The sequence below is a fragment of the Microcaecilia unicolor genome, chromosome 10 (genome assembly GCF_901765095.1).
Source record: "Microcaecilia unicolor chromosome 10, aMicUni1.1, whole genome shotgun sequence".
Taxonomy (NCBI): Eukaryota; Metazoa; Chordata; class Amphibia; order Gymnophiona; family Siphonopidae; genus Microcaecilia; species Microcaecilia unicolor.
The window spans coordinates 170,265,770-170,287,891 of record NC_044040.1 but is presented as its reverse complement, the minus strand read 5'-3'; the positions used below and the strand labels follow the sequence as shown (position 1 = coordinate 170,287,891).

General features: G+C 40.7%; 1 protein-coding gene across 1 annotated transcript in view; it reads right to left on the bottom strand.

Moving 5' to 3' along the window:
* LOC115478729 (dynein assembly factor with WDR repeat domains 1) overlaps positions 1 to 22,122 on the bottom strand; it is a 124,007-nt gene that overhangs the window by 13,152 nt on the left and 88,733 nt on the right. The window contains exons 10-12 of the mRNA XM_030216293.1: positions 14,318 to 14,432; positions 7,172 to 7,248; positions 2,813 to 2,975 (exon numbers count right to left, since the gene is read on the bottom strand). Of these exons, the coding sequence (XP_030072153.1) occupies positions 2,813 to 2,975; positions 7,172 to 7,248; positions 14,318 to 14,432 (355 nt within the window). The remainder of the gene's footprint in view (positions 1 to 2,812; positions 2,976 to 7,171; positions 7,249 to 14,317; positions 14,433 to 22,122) is intronic.

Here is a 22,122-nt window from a genome sequence, read left to right as displayed (position 1 = left end):
ACGTCACTAGACCACCAGGGAAGATCGCGTGAGTAAGGGGAGAGGTGGTGACAGGGCCGGGGGGGGGGGAGGAGGTAACCCTGAGGGCTTTCCCGAACTTGGAGGGAGGGATTCGGACAAAACGCACCGGAGCACCTAGGTTTTAGAGGAGGGAAAAAGCAAATTTTTTTTTCCTATTTCCCTCCTCTAAAACCTAGATGCGTCTTATGGTCCGGTGCGTCTTATAGTCCGAAAAATACGGTAAGTTATTATGGCAAAATTTGTAGAGTACTAATCAATTGAGCATTAGAGACAATGCAGAACTTTGCCCCAGGTAAAGAGAATGAAGAACACAAAAATAAACCCATACTTACACTGGACAACGATAAAAAACTATGTACTAGATAAGACCAGTGTTAGTAGCCAAGTTATATATCTAAAACTTAAATCAAGGAAATTGTGATATATAACTATATATGAAAGGGACCCTTTCATCCAAATATTGCCTGCTGATATTATGTGGATTCTAGAATCCTGTTTTCATAACCCATGCAAGGAAAGGAATAAGAAATGTTCAGTTTGGAGCTGAACTGCACTTGGATTTGCAGCATATCCTACAACAGAGAAGTCCCCGACAGAGAAAACGGAGGGTGAATCAAAATGGCCACCATTCGCACCACTTGCACTGTGGCGGTCCCCGAAAGCGCGTCTGACACCTCCGCAACAAGCGGAGTAGAGCGGGACGGCGGAGAAATAACCACCAGCAAAATAGACCTCGAAAAAAAAACCGGAGGAAGCATAGGCCCCGAAGAAACATCCCCCGCAGAGACAAATTATACGTTCCAGCTGCGTTAACTCCGCGATGGAGAAGCTGCAGCTGCGGGACCAAAAATGAGAAATTATGGAAGGCAGACGCGACGGAGCTGGCAAATGAAGAAACATGAACTTGCGGATGCCGCCCGACAAAAGAGATTCCAACAAAACATCCAACTCCGTTGCTGACAAAAAGCTGCTGTAGTCCCCCCTGTATGGCGGATCTCTCTCCGCCCGAGAAACAACTCGTCGCACCTTTTTTTTTTTTTTTTTAAACAAGCCGGCACCCGCTGCCCAAAATGCAAGGGAACGGAGGAAGAAAATTCTAAGGGGAAAATGGCCCGTTAAAGGCGTAGTGAACATTATTTTCTTCTATTTTCCCCTTTTTATCTTTTTTTTTTCAAACAGCTGAAATAGAATAAGAAAAAAATGCCCAAGAGCAATAGAAGAGCACAGAGCTGCCTGCACAATAGCAGTCTGGGGATCGTTTTTTTTGTTGTTGTTGTTTTTTAGTAATTTAAACAGCTTGCTCGTTAAAATGCTGGGGAAAGAAAAAATACAAGTAAATTTAACTTCCTATCATGGCTGCCTCTCCCAAAGGCAATACACCTTTCTAACCAAAGGGTAGCCCTTCCCAGCTAAGTCTGGAAGATGGGGAGGAAGGGGGAGAGGGACTCGGAGCACCCGAGTGTAACACCTCCGAGGCTGGAAAAGAAAGAAAGAAAAGAAATACCTATCTGTCCAGGCTCTTACTGAGATTCCCCATGCACAGAAGAAGCATTATCCTTAGTAATAATATCATTAACCTCATAAGAGAAAAAGAGAAAAAACAGAGAGACTAATGGGCTCACCTCCTGCCTGCTGGAGACTGAGAAAATACTGAGGCTAGGGTCACATGACCAGGGCTCTTATTGGCTCTCTAGAGTCACAGTTTTTTTCTCAGTCTCCACCTGCTGGAAGGCGAGCACAACTCATCAGTCCAATCCTGGTCCAGTCCGGAAGGACGCTAAGGAACAACAAACACCACCAATTAAGACAAATATCAGTGTGCAGACACAGAAAGCCAAGTTGCATGAATTCAAAACCATACTGGAGAATGTTCCATTAATTTTTATGCTAGCAGATTGGGATAAGGTTTTCTAGTAAATTTATCAGAACAAGTTACTTTTCTGTGGTTACAGTCAAATGGTTTACATATGATATACAGGTACTTAGGGGCCCTTTTTACAAAGTTTCGGTAAACCCAATGTGGGCTTACTGCATGCTAACCCAGAACTACCGCCGGCCCAATGCAGCCACCGGCGGTAGTTCCGCCTTGAGTGTGCGCCATTTCCAACGCGCTGGAAATTTTTTTTTATTTTATAGCAAGGCGCTAACCCAGAGGTAATCGAGCATCGCCGCTCACTGCCTGGTTACTAAGTGCTCCCCCCCCCCTACATGGCCAAACGGTAAGAGTAATCTTACTGTACTGCATGGCCATTTTTAAATGGGATTTTTACCCGCTGCGGTAAAATGGGCCCAGGTGCGTGGGAAAACCGGCCCCCGCCGGTACCGCAGGACCTTTATTCTCACAGCCTGGTAAAAGGACCCCTTAATTTGTACTTGGGGTAATGGAGGGTTAAGTGACTTGCCCAGAGTCACAAGGAGCTGCAGTGGCAATGAAACCCAGTTCCCCTGGTTCCCACTGCACTAACCATTAGGCTACTCCTAATCACTGTTCTCTCTAAGCTGAGCGGGACTCCTCCACCTACAGTCGTGCCAGTGGGGGGTGCTGTTTCACTATCACATTTTCAATAGTGAAGGACAGGCAAGCTCTACAGGACTCCAGGGACTCTGCCTCTCACTAGCAACTGAAAACACAATATTGAAACACCATCCCCTACTGGCAGCAATGCAGTTGGAGGACAACTGCTCAGCTTAGAGGGAACAGTGCTCCTAATGTCTTTTTAGTGCATATTAAACCAACTGAAAAATTTGATAAAATATACTATAAAGAAAATTAGTCTATAGATTGCGTTACCTGTAATGACTGTAGTGCCTTCATAATTGAAAGCACATGAAAAAATCTCATCTGTGTGTCCTTCCAAGACCTGGAGGCACTGTCCAGTGTGAGAGTCCCAAAGTCTAGCTGTCTTGTCAGCACTGCCTGTCAGAATTCGACTGCCTTGGGCATTGAAGCATATCTCAAAGAGAAACACAACATAAAACACTATGGAAAATATGCAAATATTAACAATAATATAAACTAAGAAAAGGCAAGGTGCTACCTTTAGTATTAAAATTGCTGAATACAAATAAACACTCTATGTGAGTCAGATTCATTACTCAGAAAATTCGGGTCAGAGATACTGAATATACAATTTGGTGAAGTTTGATTTGAACATCAACTGGTAATCAACTGCCCCTGAAGCAGCCCTTTGGCGAAACATGGTTGTGTCAGGTATATGTATTTATCTTAACACTATGCAAAAATATCCAAAAAAGATGGTTGTAGTTCAAAAACATAAATAACAATTATCACTACTAACTAGTATGTATGGAATAAAGAGACTGAAAACCACTTATATATTAGGAGAAAAGGACCTCATATAGCCAGTGCATAGAGTTTGTAATCACAGGTCCTAAAACACTCTTATAAACATGCATATAATTACTTGTTGCTAAAAATATGTTCTAGCATCTAACGCCCAATTACATAAAGGGCCCTGTTTACTAAGCCTCGCTGTAAGCACACTAACGTTTTAGGGCGCGCTAATGCTACAGACATCCATAGGAATATATTGGTGTCTCTAGCATACAATCAACATCATATAACATTTAAAACATTTCTTAAACAACCTACATCAAAATGGTACACTTAACAAGCTTCAAAATAAATTGTCCCATCCAAGAAACCAGCATTTCAAACAGCCAGCACTTATCTCCATAGTCCTACAGATCCAGCCATCTTAGAAATATGCCCACCAGAATACAAAATCACCCACTGGACAAGAAATGGAATAAAAAGAGGAGGCGGAATAGCTATAATTTACAAACCCGAATTCACCATCACAATCACGGGCGAATCTACCTCCCCACAACTCGAAATTGCATCAACAAGAATCAACCATCCAAATCTAACAGGCCACGTCAACACAATCCTATTCTACAGACCTCCTGGAAAATGGCAAGACTCCCAAACACAACTCATGGATTTCATCTCGAACTCCTGCGTATCTTCCTCAAACATCCTCATACTAGGAGACATCAACTTACACCTAGAAGATGACACCTCACCAAGCACACGAGAGTTCAAAGAATTCCTAAAACTTTGGGATCTGCAAGCACCCTACATGCAACCAACTCACGAAAAAGGACACACACTAGATATCATAACGAATAAATTTGAACCGGACTCCACTATCATACTCACGGACACAAGTTGGACACCTACACTATGGTCAGACCACCATAAAGCAAATGTCACTCTCCGCTGGCGAAAAACACACTTAAACACGACCAACAAACCCGACCGAACAACATACACAACGAGGAAACTAGAACGAGCTTGGAACAAAAAGAAAGACGAACAAACACTAAACGACTGGAAATTACTTTGGAGAAAATACAAATACACCATAAAACAGACAAAAAGACAACATTACAAAACAATAATAGGACCAAATTACAAAGACACACATAAACTCTTCAACCTCGTGAACAAACTGCTAGATACCACACCAGTCACAAACAACGGTAAAAACATACCAGACGTCGACAGCCTTGCGAAGTACTTCAAGGAGAAAATTATACTATTACGACACAAAATACCCGCCAGTCCCATAGAATACGCCACTCTTCTAGACTGTCTAGACCCAGAAGAAGGAACACACCCAGCAGACAGAACCTGGACTGAGTTCGAACCACTATCAGAAGACCTCATCTCTAAAACTCTCAAAAGATATGCCAAATCCAACTGCAAACTAGACGCATGCCCAAACAGCCTCATGAAATCAGCCCCTCAACAATTCATAATTGACCTAACGAACCATGTAAATTACATGCTACAAAATGGACTCTTCCCAAAAGAAAAAGGAAAAATCTTACTCACCCCAATTCCTAAAGACACAAAGAAAAACTTGAGCGAAATTACCAACTACAGGCCAGTAGCATCCATACCACTAATAACCAAGATAACCGAAGGAATGGTAACCAAACAACTCACAAACTATCTAAACAAACACTCAATACTGCATGATGCCCAATCCGGATTCCGGTCAAACCATAGCACAGAAACAGTACTAGTCACCCTTATGACCAAATTTAAACAAATAATAGCAACCGGGAACAATATACTCCTCCTACAATTTGACATGTCAAGCGCCTTCAACATGGTCGACCACGAAATCCTACTACACATACTTGAATACTTCGGCATTGGAGGAAATGTCCTGAACTGGTTCAAGGGGTTCCTAACCCTGCGCTCGTATCAAGTTACATCACACTCAACCACGTCCAAGGCAAGGACACCTGAATGTGGAGTTCCACAAGGATCACCTCTCTCACCAACTATTTTCAACCTAATGATGATCCCTTTAGCAAAACTCCTATCAAACCATAACCTCAACCCATATATATACGCCGATGTGACAATATACATCCCTTTCAAACAAGACATCAAAGAAATCTTCAACGAAATCAATCAAAGTCTACACATCATGAACACATGGGCAGACACATTCCGTCTGAAATTAAATACTGAAAAAACTCAATGCCTGGTACTCACCTCCCAATACAACACTAACGAATTCAAAGTGATAAATACACCAAACCTAAACCTTCCAATCTCAAAAACGCTAAAAATCCTTGGAGTCACTATCGACCGCCACATAACACTTGAAACCCATGCAAACAACACAACTAAGATGTTCTACTGCATGTGGAAACTGAAAAGGATAAGACCATTCTTCCCAAGATTCGTCTTTCGTAACCTAGTGCAATCCCTCGTCCTCAGCCATCTGGATTACTGCAACTCATTATACGCAGGCTGCAAAGAGCAAACACTGAGGAAACTTCAAACAGCCCAGAACACAGCAGCCAGACTCATCTTCGGAAAACCAAAGTATGAAAGGGCAACACCACTACGAGAAAAACTACACTGGCTTCCACTTAAGGAACGCATCACTTTTAAGGTATGCACACTAGTCCACAAGATCATTCACGGCGAAGCCCCAGCCTACATGTCCGAGTTGATTGACTTACCACCCAGAAATGCTAGGAGATCTTCCCGAACATACCTCAACCTCCATTTCCCTACTTGAAAGGGCGTGAAATACAAGACGCTACACGCGTCAACCTTTTCTCACATGAGCACGCAGCTTTGGAACACACTGCCGCGCAACTTAAGAGCGACCCACGAACAAGCATCCTTCCGCAGATCACTGAAGACCCATCTATTTGAAACAATTTACGGAAAGAACCAAAACACATAGAGTCCACACTCACTGTTCATCAATGCATCATACATCCACTTATGATCTCCCATTCCCCATAATTCAACACTACTCATACACTTACTCACAGAAATATGTACACCATATGCCTTTGTGTCTTAACACTGCCCTTAAGCTTCATGTTGACGTCCCATTGTGATATTCCTAATGATAATTCGATTATCTCGCATAACTTGTACAATATAACCCATAACCAAGTTGTAACAAATGTATTTTCATTATTCTTATCTTATTGTAAGCCACACTGAGCCCGCAAAGAGGTGGGAAAATGTGGGATACAAATGCAAACAATAAATAAATAAATACAAATCTCAGATCCCAACGAGGATCTCCATTTCACCGAAGGCTTCCTCAGGGGATATGTAACTCAAAGCTGCATTTCACTGAACATGCTATCTCATGCACAACAAAGCCTGATTAGCACAGGGAGCTTGTTTAATGACCATTTACGTGCAGTTTATAGAATACACCTAGCAGGTTTATAGAATACGCCTTGCAGCCATGCCAGCGCCTAACTCTAGGTGCATCCATTTATGCCAAGTAAAACTTGGTATAAATACCAGCGCCTAAGTTAAGAGAACATAAATTTCTGGAGTGCCCACAACCCGCCCATGGCCACACACCCTTTTTAGCAGCGCACATTAGAATTTCTACGTGCCACTTTATAGAATACGCTTAGCAAGCTGTGTGCGCAAATTTTAATTAATGCTGATTAGTGTCAATAATTGCTTAAGTGGCAATTATCTGTGCTGATTGGCTTTTTAAGTAATTAATTGTGCATGCAATTTTGGTCGTGCTATATGGAATCTGGGAGTAAATGTATAAACATTTTTTAATATTGGGCAAATACTCATCTGTAATATGATAACAGGATAAGGCCAACTTACCTTTGAAATTTCACTTTCATGACCTTCCAATTTTGCAGTGCATTTTTTTGTTGCAGCACTGTAAACTCTAGCAGTACCTTTAACAGACAAAAGTATGGAATTACTGACATTTAGCATTTAATTTTATCTTTTTAAATAGAATAATAAATCCCAATTATAAAAAAATGATAAATAAATAGCAAGTAATTTCTAACATAAGTATTCATACATATTCTTACAGGACTATATTCTGTGCATTTAACTATCTCATTTTGTATCACATTCAGTAGATTTCATGCATTCCACAAAAGAACTTATGTAACCAGAAGACAGATGAGCATGTGCAAATAATTCACAAATATTTTCATACATTAATCCGGCTAATGTACAACTTAACCATTTTATCAAATTAACCTAACTTACTTAAAAATAGTTTTCATGTGCTACGACACCCTTCAAAAGCACAGGTGCCAGCTCTCTAGGTGCTTGAGCACCCCAATATTGAGCCGATGCCTTCACTTTGTCTAAGGAGGGCTAATTTATGATGTGTGTAGCACCCCTAATCATTTTGAAAAGTTGGTTCTGATCAACCAAAACAAGGGCTCAGAAAACATTCTGGCCGTTATTTATTGGCAGACCAGTTGCAGTGTTACTCAGCCTTAGCAGCAGCAGCCTAACAGACCAGTCCCCTGAAAAATGGAGTGGTAAACGTAGGGTAGTACTCCAAGGGCCTTGTTTACTAAAGCTGCGCTCTATGAAACTTTGTAAGTCTAAGTGCTTTGACAATATACCTCCATAAGTCTAAGGGTCTCTTTTACTAAACAGCAGTAGTGATTCCCAGCATTGCAAGGGCTGTGTCACATTTGCCGTGCAGGAATCACTACCACAGTTTAATAAAAGAGATCCTAAGTGCTTTGAAAATATGCCTCCACATGCACCAGTGGTATCACATGACTGTCCTTAGTCACTGGAATCATTCTTTAAAATATACAAATAAAAAAATAAAATTAAATCCTGATGCTAAAATGTCCAGATCACATTAGAAGTAAGAATTTTTGAAGAAACATTGAGAAATATTTGTTTTTAGTGCACAGACATATGTGAAAGAGGAAGAGGCTGGTAAGTTGCCCTCGACTTTTTCTTATCACCGATTTTTATAAAAGTTATTTTTATAACCGATAGCTTCTTTTAGTTCCAGCTTTGTGGATGCATTGAATTATACCTCCTGGGTATGTATATTTTTTAAATAAATAGTATGAAAGAATTTATTTTTGTTTTAGGATATTCTAGTGTACTTATGTATTTTTACATATGCATTTGTATATTTTCATTTTTATTGGTTTTAAGTTGTTCTTATGTTTTACTAAAGTATAATTTATATGTTATGATTTTGATACTTACTCTTTTAAGCATATATGGTTTGGATTCAGTTAATGTTAGTTATTTTTTTCTGTGTTTTAGTTCTATACGTCCTGATATGTGCCCATATTCACATTACGTTATTAATATTTATTTAAATTTAACAGTATCAATTGCCCTTGATGTAGCCCTAATAGTGGGTGAAACATAACCACGTTGGATGATTTGTTTGTTATACTCTCAAGTGTTGTTGAATAAAAGTTTTTGGACCTCTATATAGTTCGGTTTGCTCATTTCTTCTGCCACTTTGGCGTTTGAAGATCGCTTTCTTGTTTCTTTGGACCAGTTCTGGTTTTAAACTTACATCCCAAAGCAGTATGAAATTTCTAGTCCCTATTTCTGCCCATTGAAATCAGTGCTGCAGGTCTCAAAAGGCATTAAGATGAGGTTAGCAGAAATCAAGGACTGACCTAAAATCTTTCTCCTGGAACTGGGTAACTTGGAAGTTCTAATTTTTAGAGCATTAATTAATGTTCTGTGTGCATCTGACAGAGGTGAGGTATTTTGGTGATAGGTAGATTCTGTGTAGAAAATCCTGTTTGTTTCTTCTCTCCCCTCCCCCCTCATAAGAGATGTATTGGTATTCTAGGGGCTGGTGTAATATTTGCAATGCTGCATGGCTGGTGACAGGGACGTTACTGTAGGGGTGGAGCTATAGATAGTCATCCTCCTCCCTAAGGTTGGCCCTGTATGAATACAAGCACCTTTTTCTAGGAAAAAAAAGCACTTGCTAGGAGGAATATTAGAAAGCTTTCTATGATTTTCTTCAATACTGCTTCCACCAAGAAGTATGAGTGACAGAACTGGACCTCGGTGCCACTTTGACTTTCTATTTCACTTCCACCTTCTTGGAAATAGACTGTATGGTAAGTGGAAATTGCCACATCTGAGGTTGTTGGTCTTGCACTAGTCTATGAGTTGGTACTATACCAGTGGTTTTTAGGGCCTCCATGAACTTCAGAAAGCCGGTTTAGTAAATGGACCCCTAATTCTGAGCTCTTTAGACAGCTGTGCCATCCTGGCAACATGCAATAACATCCACTTATGTGACTGACTCAATCCTGCCTAGTGACTACTACATAGGTCTTCACAAAGGATCATACATATGTGAGTTTATTTAAAACCCCTTGTACATTTTGCCTTGCCTTAACTCACTTATAAGCAGGAAGGACTATTCCCTTCAAAAGTAATGCATTTTCACATTCCACAGATAATCCATGGAAGCATAAACATAACAGTTTTTTACTTTGTTTTCTTGAGTTAATATGAATGTTTAATTTTAATGTGCCCTGAAAAATTAGGCACACAATGTAGAGCAACCTACAAAGAGAAACACACAAGACTCAATGGGGGAGAGGGAGAATACTGGTGTTTGAAACCTTGGCAGGGGGAGAACTGACTACAGGGAGAGAGAGAGAGAGAGAGAGAGAAGGGTGCCAAAATATACATATTGTGCAAGCCACAAAATCACACATTACTAGAATAAATATGGAATTTACTGTTCACAAAGGGTGGAAAGATACTAAAGCAAGTTAAAAGAACAGGCTTAAACACATTTTTAATGCTCTCTGTATACAGTTTGTCTTCACAATTGTTCATTATACCATCAAGTAAAAATATTATCAGCCTTCCATAAAATAGAATTTCAAAATCATTTATGGGGTAAGAAGCCATCAATATATTTTTGAGAAAAATGCATCAACATTCTATTTTAGATCTTAAACAAAGGGCTAACGTGAAAGAATCATTACACCTTAGCCCATTGTTTATGACTAGATGAATGATCCAACTAGACACAGCTGGAACTTGGCTCACTCTGCATAGGGAGCTGACATTATCCACACTGCTGTCTACTTTTCAGATGTGTAAAATATTTGTATTCTCTTAAAGCTGTCTGTAACACTTTTATAGCTCTTTTCTTTATATAAAATGACTTTTTCATTGCCTCTATACATCAATTGGACAACTAGCAGGAGGAAGCAGTACAGAAACTTTTAAATAAATAAAGTACTTTACATATACTCATTTCCTTGTGGAGTAAGGAACTTGGTTATTAATGGCAGCAACTTTGAATAGTATGCAGGCTCTCTTAATTCACATACATTGAAAACATCCTGTAAATCATGCACACCAATACTGCTGAGGGGCCTGAAATTTAAAGCAACTGAGCCACCCCTACACTGTCCAGTTAGTGCTGGGGCTATCTGTAGGCAGAGCATGGGCGCAGCCAGTACTTAACTGGTTAGAAGCAATATTTAGACCACTAACCAGTTAAGTACGTGGATAAAGTTAAGACAGCAAAAAGGCTATCCTAATTTTATCTGCCCAGCTAACCAGGCACCAGTCTGAATCAACCAGAGCACAGTTAACTTCCAGGCAGCAACCTGAAGAGTTTTCTGGTCTCCCTCCTGATCCTCTCCCACAGCAAAGGCCACTTCCTTCCCCAATTCTGATCCCCACACCCTCCCTCCCCCACTGATTGAGATCCCCCCAAAGCAAAATATATGCCTGACAAGCCCCCCCTCCCCTTACCCCTCTAAACCCTGTAGGCAGAGGAACATACAATACGTTTAACTGTTAACATGGCAGATAACACAAAGCAGGTAATGGTACCTCTACAGGAGCAGCTAATTTCATCCCATGTTATCTGCTGTGCAGTTAATATGCAGTAGAGATTTTTTTTCTCTGGGTTAACTGTTAATGCAAGATTTGACAGCTGATTTTCACAGTTCACACACAGTAAATTAATTCTTTGGACAACTTAGTAAATGGAGACCTTAATAATCTGATGTCAAATTTAAAGTAGTGTTTTCTTGTTTGTTCCATACAATTCTTCTCTGCAGAGTCTTACTTACTCCTCTTTAGATTCTATCAGAGATTTATCACATACACACCTGGATTCTATAAATGGCATGCAAAACTACATGCTATCCTGAGAAGTGTGCAAGGAAATTGGCTAGCGAGCCAATCAGCGCCAATAATTGGGTGCTATCAATTATTAGCATTAAGCACATAAGCATTGCCTAGAGAGTTGCACGGGGACAGAAATCCAAATCATCCATGCCAGAATCTAACCCGTACCCACCCATCCCAGCAGGAATCTAACCCATTCCCGCTGCAAAAAACCTCCTCCATCCTAGCCCCCAGCCCACCTACCCCCTGCCACACCAAGCCACCTTGCTCCCCTCCTCCCCAAGAAAGATCTACTTGAAATATTTATTTTTATTATGAAAACCACATATCCCTGAAATATGCTCAAAACAGAATAATCCATTTGTACAAGAGATGAGGTGAAGATGTGATTTTATGTGCCCCAATGAAAGAAGAGTTTAATTTTACTTCCAATTTTTATAACACCAAGCTTCCCAAGGCAGATTATAATAGTTAAGTGAACCCATCAGCAAATAGGATATCCTCACTAAAATTTGACCATTACTATATTATATAGAACAGTGTAGAAAAATGAGCACAAAACACAGTCTTTATTAGTGCAGTTTCTACCAGCAATAATTTTTGAAGCTGTTTTAGTGATATTCAGTTTTTATTTAATTACATTTACATCTACACATGGGAAGCTTTCAACTAAATTAAAAAGCTGTCAAATAAGTTAAAAAATAAAATAAAAAAAAAAGATTTTGCCCTCCACCTTTTAAGACACTGCCTACCAACTGGAACAGCTTTTGACTTTTATAGACGGACCACGCATAGATAGTCCCTTATTTCTAAAAATCTTTTGCTATTGTTTTCAATAGCGTTTACTATTGTTTTGGGTGAACCAGTGTGGCAGCAATCTCTGCCTACTGGCTTCAACTCATTGGGCTAGATAGCCTCATACCATCTTCTGTTCTCAATCTAACATCCTTGCCCCATTTTACCCCTCCTCCCTGCACCCACACTCTGCATCCACCTCCCCTCCAGCCCTGGGTGCCCTCCCTGTATATACCTTAAGCCATCCTGGTGGTCTAGTTTCTTGCTTTGGGGCAGGAAAGATCCCCACTCTTTTCTGTCCGCTGCCGCTGATCAGACTCACTGCCGCCACTTGTTTAAAATGGCTGTCAAGACTACAAGCGGTGGCCTCGCAAGATCACCCTTAAGTCTTGGCAGCCATTTTAAACAAGCGTCCACAGCGAGACAGATCAGCAGTAGCTGGAAGGAAGGAGTTGGGATCTTTCCTGCCTTGAAGCAAGCCACTAGACCACCAGGGTGATTTTAGCTATGTGCGGTGAGGGAAAGCATAGGTCGTTTCAGGAACCCCGCAGGAACCGTGTCCATCCCTGTGGACCCTGGTCCATCCCTGTGGGATCCCCACAGACCTAAAGGGAATACCTGTGGAATTCCCACAGACCTGAAAGGAATACCCGTGGGATTCCCGCTGTCCCCGCCCCCGTGCAGCTCTAGTTGCCATATTGGGACAGACTGAAGGTTCATCAAGCCCAGCATCCTGTTTTCAACAGTGGCCAATCCAGGTTACAAGTACCTGGCAAGATCCCAAAACAGTACAATTCATTTTATGCTGCTTATCCTAGAAATAAGCGGTGGAGTTTCCCCAAGTCCATATTAATAACGGCTCATGGACTTTTCTTTTAGGAAGTTATCCAAACCTTTTTTTAAACCCCGCTAAACTAACGGCTTTTACCACATTCTCTGGCACCAAATTCCAGAGTTTAATTACACACTGAGTGAAGAAATATTTTCTCTGATTTGTTTTAAATTTACTATTTTGTAGCTTCACTGCTTGCCTTCTAGTCCTAGTATTTTTAGAAAGAGTAAACAAATGATTCATGTCTACCCATTCCACTCCACTCATTAATTAGCAACAAACTGGATTTGTGTGTGCATCTTGCAATGAGCTATTCTATAAAGATTCATGCACAAATCTTATAGCGCACAACTCAAAAGGGGGGTGTGGCCATGGGAGGGGCATGGGCATTCACTAAAAATGCATGCTTATTACTGAATACCAGGGATTGGTGCCTAAGTTATGAGCCAGGATTTACACCAGGTTTTAGTTGGTGTAAATCCTCACGCTCAAAGTTTGGTGTGGAAATTGGCTTTAAACGCTATTCTATAAATGGCACGCAACTTGGGGGTGCCATATATAGAATAGCGCTCCAAAAGGATTTTTTTGGCGCCATTTACTAAGTCTAGTCTACAGTGTCCAGTGTTTTTTCTACATACCCCCAAGGTATACAGTAGATAAGATCAGCTAAAACCTCCTACGCTGAGAAAGGGTGCCCTAGATGTGCCTTGCCAGTGTTTTCTTTACTTATCTTTTGCTGTCCTTGTAAGAACAGTATGTAGCTAAGCTTTCCTATCACAGGATACAAATGCCATGATATCACTAAACTGGCCAGTGAGATAACAGCAAATGGAAATGTCAAACTCAAGTTTCCTACTGAGCAGCAATAACTACTAGGGCCACTAGGAGACCACAGACATTTACTGAAACAATTTTTGCATGCTTAACATCACTGTGTCTGATGGGTGTATACCTAGGACCAAATACAAAATTTCAGCACCTATAGGCACTGTGAACGTAGGAGACCTTCCTGGAGATGGGAAGGACCCCTGCTCAGATCCCCCTCTCTGCCGTGCCTCCATCCAACTCCTCCTCACACAGCTAGCTCTAGGGCAAATACTCTTTCAGGACATAAGAGCAATGCCTTCTGAAATTTAATAGATGGATTTATTTCTAATGTTATTCTAATTACAGTTCCCGTAATTAAGATGGGTAGGTAATTCACCTACCATCAGCTGAGGCGGTAGCAATGAGCTGACCCGTATAATCAAAACAGACATCTAATACTTCATCTTCATGACCTGTTAAAGTTGCTACACATTTCCCATTCAGTGCATCCCAGAGCTGCAATTAAAAAAAAAATATATATATATACAGTACATACATAATTATACACTTATAAAAACTAATGTTTAGATATATGGGGAGAGTGAACCTTTTACATCAGGTAAACATGATGCACAAATCAGGTAGAACCTAGACATTTTCTATGTTCTTTCTACGGGTTTAAATATTTTATTGTACAGAGATCCTATAGTCCCTAATTAAAAGAGGAGAGGAACAGAAAATAGATAAAATAAAAGAGCAAAATTAGTAAGTTCTGCCAGCAATTTAACACAAGAATTACTAAGCACCAACAGCAAAAGGTCATGCTACCAGTTAATGCAGTGTCTTAACAGTTAGTGCATGGGAACTACTTCATTAAATAGCTAAAGTGGAAGATCACGAAAGGTGCTGGAAAATGAACTCCTCCATTTCTTCCTAAAAAAAACAACCATTACCAGTATAATCTTCCTCATAAGGAAGAAATTGTTTTTAGCGCCTATTCTGCAAAATTCCACAAGTCATGAAATGGCTAACTACTGGAGATACTCAACTCACTGTATTGCTACAAAAATGACATTGAGCCTGTTTTTAGTCCAAGATCTCAAACCACTAGGGGAAAAAAAACTATGGGCCCTGTTTACTAAGCCACGCTGTAGGCATGCAAACTTTTTAGCACGCTCTAAAACTAGAGACACCAATAGGAAGATAATGGGTGTCTCTATTGTTAGCGCACACTAATTTTTAGCACATGCTAAAAAGTTAGCACGCCTACAGCGCGGCTTAGTAAACAGGGCCCTATATCTTATATGGTTGTATGAACAATCTCAGAAAGAACAATACAGTTCTTAGAGGAAATAAAGCCTATGTCTAATCAACACTCCTCTAGTCATATGGCAATCACCTCCAAGGATTTACTCAAATCTTGGAAAGACACTTGCCAAAAAGGAGTCATTAGCTGAGTATCATCAGAAATATGAATTCCCTATAATCCTAGTGAGTATATCAAGCCTCATCCAATAAAAGCAGCATAACCTGTTCCCCTGTAGCTCTTTTATTATTTGCATCTGGTAACATTTAGTGGTAAGAAAGCGAAGTTACTAACCTGCAACAGGTATTCTCCAGACAGCAGAACACATTTTCACATCTGGGTGACATCATCCGATGGAGCCCTGGCATGGAGGCGCTCCCTGGCTTTCTTTTTCCAGAAATATTTGGGAACATTCACCGCGCATGCATGTACCTTCCTGCCTGTGATCACTGCACAAGACCAGGGCAGTCTACTATACAAGTTAATAGAATACAATTCCTAGGGGAGGAGGGCTGAGATGTGAGAATGTGTCCTTCTGTCCTCGGAAAACACCTGCTACAGGTGAGTAACTTTGCTTGCTCTGAGAACAAGCAGGACATAATATTCTCTCATCAGGGAATCCCTAGCTACCAGACTGTCCAAAACAAAAAAGGGGGAAATGACATAGAATATGCCCACAACTAGTGGTGCCAAGAACATGTTTTGTTTTGTTTTGTTTTTTTAAATAAAATGTCCTTCATTTTTTGTTTTGGGGGGGGGGGGAATAGCCTGGGGGGGGGGGGGAAACCCCAAAATGGGCTTAGGGGAGAGGAGTTGGATTCTAGACCCTGAACAAATGAAGAACTGTCTGTTCCAACCTGCTATTGCATCAGGACTGTTGTTCAAGGCAGTAATGAGATGTGAATGTGTGGACAGAAGACCACGTTAAAGCTTTGCAAATCACCTCTATAGAGGCAGATCTCAGGTGGGTTATCAATAAAGCCATCACTCTTACATTATAAGTTGTGACATGGCCCTGCAGATTCAGCCCAGTCTGGGCATAAATAAAGAAGATGGAGGAGTGGCCTAGTGGTTAGAGCACCGGTCTTGTAATCCAGAGGTGGCCGGTTCAAATTCCACTGTTGCTCCTTGTGATCTTGGGCAAGTCACTTAACCCTCCATTGCCTCAGATACAAACTTAGATTGTGAACCCTCCTGGGACAGAGAAATATCCAGTATATCTTAATGTAACTCACCTTGAGCTACTACTGAAAAAGGTGTGAGCAAAATCTAAATAAATAAATAAATCTGCTAGCCAATTGGATACTACCCCTATCCTATTGGGGTCAAAAGAAACAAAAAGTTGGGTGGACTGTTTATGGGCTATAGTCCACTCCAGATAAAGGGCCAAGGCTCTTTTATAGTCCAAAGTGTGCAGTGTGCTGTCACTGGGATGGGCATGGGGCTTTGGGGAAAATGTTGACAGGACAACTGACTGGTTAAGGTGGAATTCCGACATCACCTTAGGAAGGAATTTGGGATGAATGTGGAGAACTACTCAGTTTTTGTTGTTTTTTTTTTAACTTTATTTTTAACTACAAATTCACCTTTCATTCATGAAGAAAAATCTTGAAACCAGGAGAATACAGTTTAAGGTAATAAAAAGAAAATTATAATACTGATGGGATTTCAAGGAAATTAAACTTTCAGGTGGAAAATTCAATAAATTCTTATCTGAAACAGAAAAAAATATATATAACTAGGCAAAAAGACAAGATACCAACAGCTAGGACTTTTGTGCATTTACCCCATGGATATCACAACAGAGGCAGAACCCCCCCCCCCCCCCCCCCCCCAGTACCAAGAGAAAGTCTAAAAGTTGCTTAGTTAAAAAAAAATTTTATATATATATATATATATATATATACACACACACACACACCACTACCAATACAACACATTGCAGGAAATTTCAAAATATATGACGCTATCATGGGAAGTCTTTATGGCATTTTTTAGTCATTTGAGATAAATCAGGAAAAATACAGACAACTGAACCTAAGAACTCCTGTAAATGTCTGAAGAATAATCACAAAACCAAATCAGTCACGGTGTATAACTTTTCTAGATCACCATTAGTACCTCCTCTTGAGATGGTGAGGAAGCACTTACAAAAATTTTAATCTACAAATTAGACTATGGGGTTCATTTTCAAAACACTTAGACCTACAAAGTTCCATAGGAACTTTGTAGATCTAAGTGTTTTGAAACATAGGACCTTTGTAAGTCTAAGTGCTATGAAAATACGCCTCTATATCACCAATAGTTCAAGCAAAGTATTTATCTATTGGACCGAGAGCTGGAAATTCGACACCAGTGCAACCAGGACAGAGTATGGAAGAACTGGATGTAACAGAAAATTTTGGAAAGCTCTTTGGTAGTTATTACAGTTTCAACAACCCTGCTAATAATATCAGCTTTAGAACTACTCTGTTATGATAAAAGTTTATATAAGACAGATCTGCTACTAGGTCTTTGAGCTCACTCATTCTGTGGGCTGAAGTGACCACCACCAAAAACAATGCCTTCCAGGTTAAATACTACAGACGACATGTGTCAAGTAGCTCAACAGAAGCTTTCATCAGCTAGGTTAGGACAACTTTGAGATCCCCTGACACTGTAGGGAGCTTGATAGGAAGTTTAAGCAACTGGAAGCATCTCATGACGTGAACAACTAAAGGCTAAGCAGAGATGGGCTTACTTTTCACACAGTGATGGTAAGTTCCAGTTGCACTGAGGTTTTGAGGCCAGATTTAGAAGGTAGTCAGTTTTTGTGTAGAACAGGAGAAATATCTATAGCCTTGCCCTCACACCAGACAGCAAACTTACTCCACTTAAAATTAAATGGCCTCTTAGTAGAATCTTTCCTGGAAGAAAGCAGGACACAAGAGACACCCTCATGCAGTTGGAGAGCGTCCACTTCTAGCCTCTCAGCATCCAAGCCCTGAGGGCTATGGACTAGAGGTTGGGATGTAGCAGGGACCCTTCATTCTGAGCTATGTGAGTCAGAAAGCACTGAAGTCTCCACAGATCTCTGAAGGCTAACACCAGAGGTAGAGAGAACCAAATCTGTTTCAGCCAAAAAGGGGTGATAAGAATCATGGTTCCCTTGTCCTGCTTGAGTTTCAGGAGAGTTTTGCCTGTGAGAGATATGGGAGGATAGGAGTACAGTAGGCTTCTCCCCCAATCAAGGAGAATATCATCCAAGGCTAGCCTGCTGTGAAATCCCAGTCTGGAGCAGTACTGAGGGGCTTTGTTGTTCAAATGAGTGGCAAGAAGGTGCTGCACTCTCAAAATATGGTTTATGGTATATTAAACATAATATACCACACTTCTTGACAAGTATAACAGAATGGTGAAATATCTCTCGGGCTATGTCCCCACTGCATTATCCTGCTCACACAATTGCTTTTCCCTGCCAGGTAAGTGGTTCTGAGCACCATTCCACTGCTGGCTTCCCAGCGTCACATTCTGATGGCTTCTTGACATAGGAGATGCAACTCTGTGCCTTCATGCTTGCTGACATAAAACATTGCAACCTCATTGTCTGTTTGCATGAGGCTAATTTGGTGTATTAGACAATTTCTGAAAGCCTTTAGAGTGTTCCAAATGGCCAGAAGTTCCAGGACATTGATATGATGTTCAGCATCCTGAGAGGACCAATGACACTGAGTGTGGAGCCCATCTACATGAGCTCCCCAGCTCAGATTGGATATATCCATCATCAGTGTCTCGTGGGGTTGAGGAATGGTAGTCCCACGGTCAAACTGTCTCAAAATATCTACCAAGACAGACTGCGGTAGGGAAGGAGTGACAGTAATCACACCTGCCATGTTCCCTGTGGACTGGGACAACTGAGAAACTAGAGTCCTCTGAGCCGGCCTCAAATGAAGGCGTGCCTTGGGTGTAATGTGTAGAGTGGAGGCCAACTGGTCTAACAATATCAACATTTGCTAAGCTGAGAGCAGCTGGCTCTGAGAAACCTGCAACACTGAAAAGGTCGATGCCTCCACTCGCTTTTCTGAGAGAAAAGCTCAAATCACAACCATGTCTAGCGGGGCTCCTATTAACTCCAACTGGTGTACAGAAGAGAGCTGGGATTTTGGTGAGTTTATGATGAACCCTAGTAGCTTCAGCATCCACTGATTCTTCTTCTCTTTCTTTTGATGTGTTTTTGACCAGTCAACGTATATATAAGGAAACATGTGCACTCCCACACTCTGCATAGCAATGCTGAGAGTACTACAAAACATTTTGTAAATACTATGGGAGCTGACACATGGTCAAAGGGCAGAACACGATATTGGTAGTGGTGCTTCCCTACTTTGAATCTTAAGATACTTCATGTGACTGAGATGTATCTGAACATGGGTAAAGGTATCTGTTAAGTCCATAGAGTATAGTCAATCATGTTCCTGAATCATGGGGATCAGATATTTGTTCAGGGCCCTTAAGTCTAGGATGGAACATAATGCTTCTGTTTTCTAAGGACTAGGAAGTACTTGGAGTAAAATCCCTTTCCTGCTTCCCCTAGTCTTATGGATTCAATCACATTGGCCTGTAGCAGGGAAGAGAGCTCCTGTGCAAGTAATTTGCAGTGCTGAGAGCTTAATTTTGATGCTTTTTGTGGACAATTTGGAGGGATTCTTGCCAACTACAAACTGTAGCCTGTATGGATTATTTAGAGTACCTACTGGTCTGAGGTTACTAGAGGCTACCTTTTTTGGAAATAATTCAGCCTCCTTCCTACTGGTAGGTCATCCGGGACAGCTACTTTTACTGTGGCTATACTCTTTTGCATTTCAGAGTCGTGTGGATGTAGGACAGACCTCGCATCGCTACCTTTTGTGACTTATCCGTTATGCTGTTTTTTTCAACAACCCTTTGAAGATATATGCTTCCACAATTTCTGGACATCCCCTGACGCAGTCCTGCTGGGCGAAACACGGCCAGTGTCGGGCTGATTCTGAATATATTTTTGTCATATAATAAATTGAAATTTCTCTCATCGATCTGGTCTTTTGTTTTTCCATTTTGGAGTTTGCAGACCGGTTGCCCTGTTGTTTTCTTATACTCTTTTGGAGCCAGTCAAATGTTCGTCCCTTGCTTTGACTTGGGATCTGGATGGGATTACTGAACTCTTTGTTGCCGCAGTCAGGAGTGAGAACTCTAAACCATCTGGGATGAGTGAGGAGGGTGGAAACCTATGCTTTGAAAGTAGTAGGTCCTCTGTTGCACTCCACAAAAATACCTCCAAGAGGAGAAGTTTGTAGAAAGAGTGGGCCAGGATACTTCTTGATCAGATCAGCAACCTCTTCCACCTTGTCACCAAAAGATTATCACCCTGGCATGGGACATTTGCCAGCTTCTACTGAACTGCTTATTCTAAGTATGAAGCATACAGCCAGGTGAGTCTGCATATCCTAATACCTAAGATAGATGCCCTGGATGCCACATCGACAGCATCATAGGTCGTCTGAGTCATGTACTTTCTGTACTTCTTCTGCTTGATTACTAGCTGGCAGAGTTCAGCAGCCTTCTCAGGTTTTAGAATGTGGATGAACTCCTCTACTCTGTGCACTAGGTTCCACAAGTGCATTCTCATAAAGAACTGGTAAGAATGTATGTGGGAGGACAGCATATAATTCTGAAACAGTTTTCTCTCAAAAGACTCCAGACTCCTAGCATTCTTCCCTAGGAGCACCAAGGAGTGAGACTTGGAGCTTTTGGCTCTTTTGAGAGTGGATTTGACTACCACAGAAAGTTGAGGAAGCAGGAGATTCTTGAATCAAGAAGCCTTCCAGATTCTGTACACAGAGTTGGCCTTCTTATGAATAGGCTGAACAGAGAGGGGAGGTCTCCCACTGCTTGATCTTCAGTCTGAAGCATGCTGTGAACGAACATGGTCACTGTTCCTTAAATGTTATAGCTCCTATGAAAACTAAACATCCTTCTAGACATATTCATGCTCCATGGTTCACTGACATATTCATGCTCACTGACAGATTAACATAACTAAAACAGGACTGTTGTAAATTAGAACAAGCCTGGCATATATCAGCCAATTAATCTGTTAAAATCAGATGGAAGTTATATAAGCAACAAATTTGTAGAATTTCTTTTTTTTAAAGCTATTATTTGAATTTGGTTGATGTTGAGAAGCTGGACCAGAGAAAGCTGTTTCAATTAATGAAGAATCTTACTTTAATTTCAGTTTTAATGCTATCACATCAAGTTAACCAACCCAAAGCTAATGATCTTGCCCTTCAAAGTTAAATCAATACGCCAAACTTTGGGTACTGTAGCTTCAATTTTTGGGAATGGGATCCTGCTGATAGAGTATGAACTTTTATTTGTATTCAGTTTCTGACCTTGATATAAAGCCTTTAGTGAGAAACCTCTTTTGTACTCAATGTTCTATTGATTGCTGCCCCTCATTTTGCTGCTGTTGCCACCACAAGAAAGAATTAATTGGTTGGTGAAGTTTGTAAACCTGGTATTGAGTCTCAGGTGGTTTCCTTCTTCAATGGGTGATACTGTGTTGACACCTACTGCCAATGCAGGTGGTTTAGATTTAACAAAAGTAGTCAACTTCAGACCAATAGCTAATATTCCTAGATAGAATTTCTGGTTGGCCTTCAATTATCTGACTATCTGGAGAAGTTTAATCTTCTTCACTTCTCTCAGTTTGGTTTTAGATGATTTTACAGCAAATAGATTCTTTTTATTACCTTAATTTCTGAAGTAAACAGGGTACGGCCAGATGTTTCTGTTACAATTTGATATTTCGGCAGCCTTTGATACTGTAGATCATGGTATTTTGCTATTAAATTGACTGAATTAGGATTTACTAATACTGTT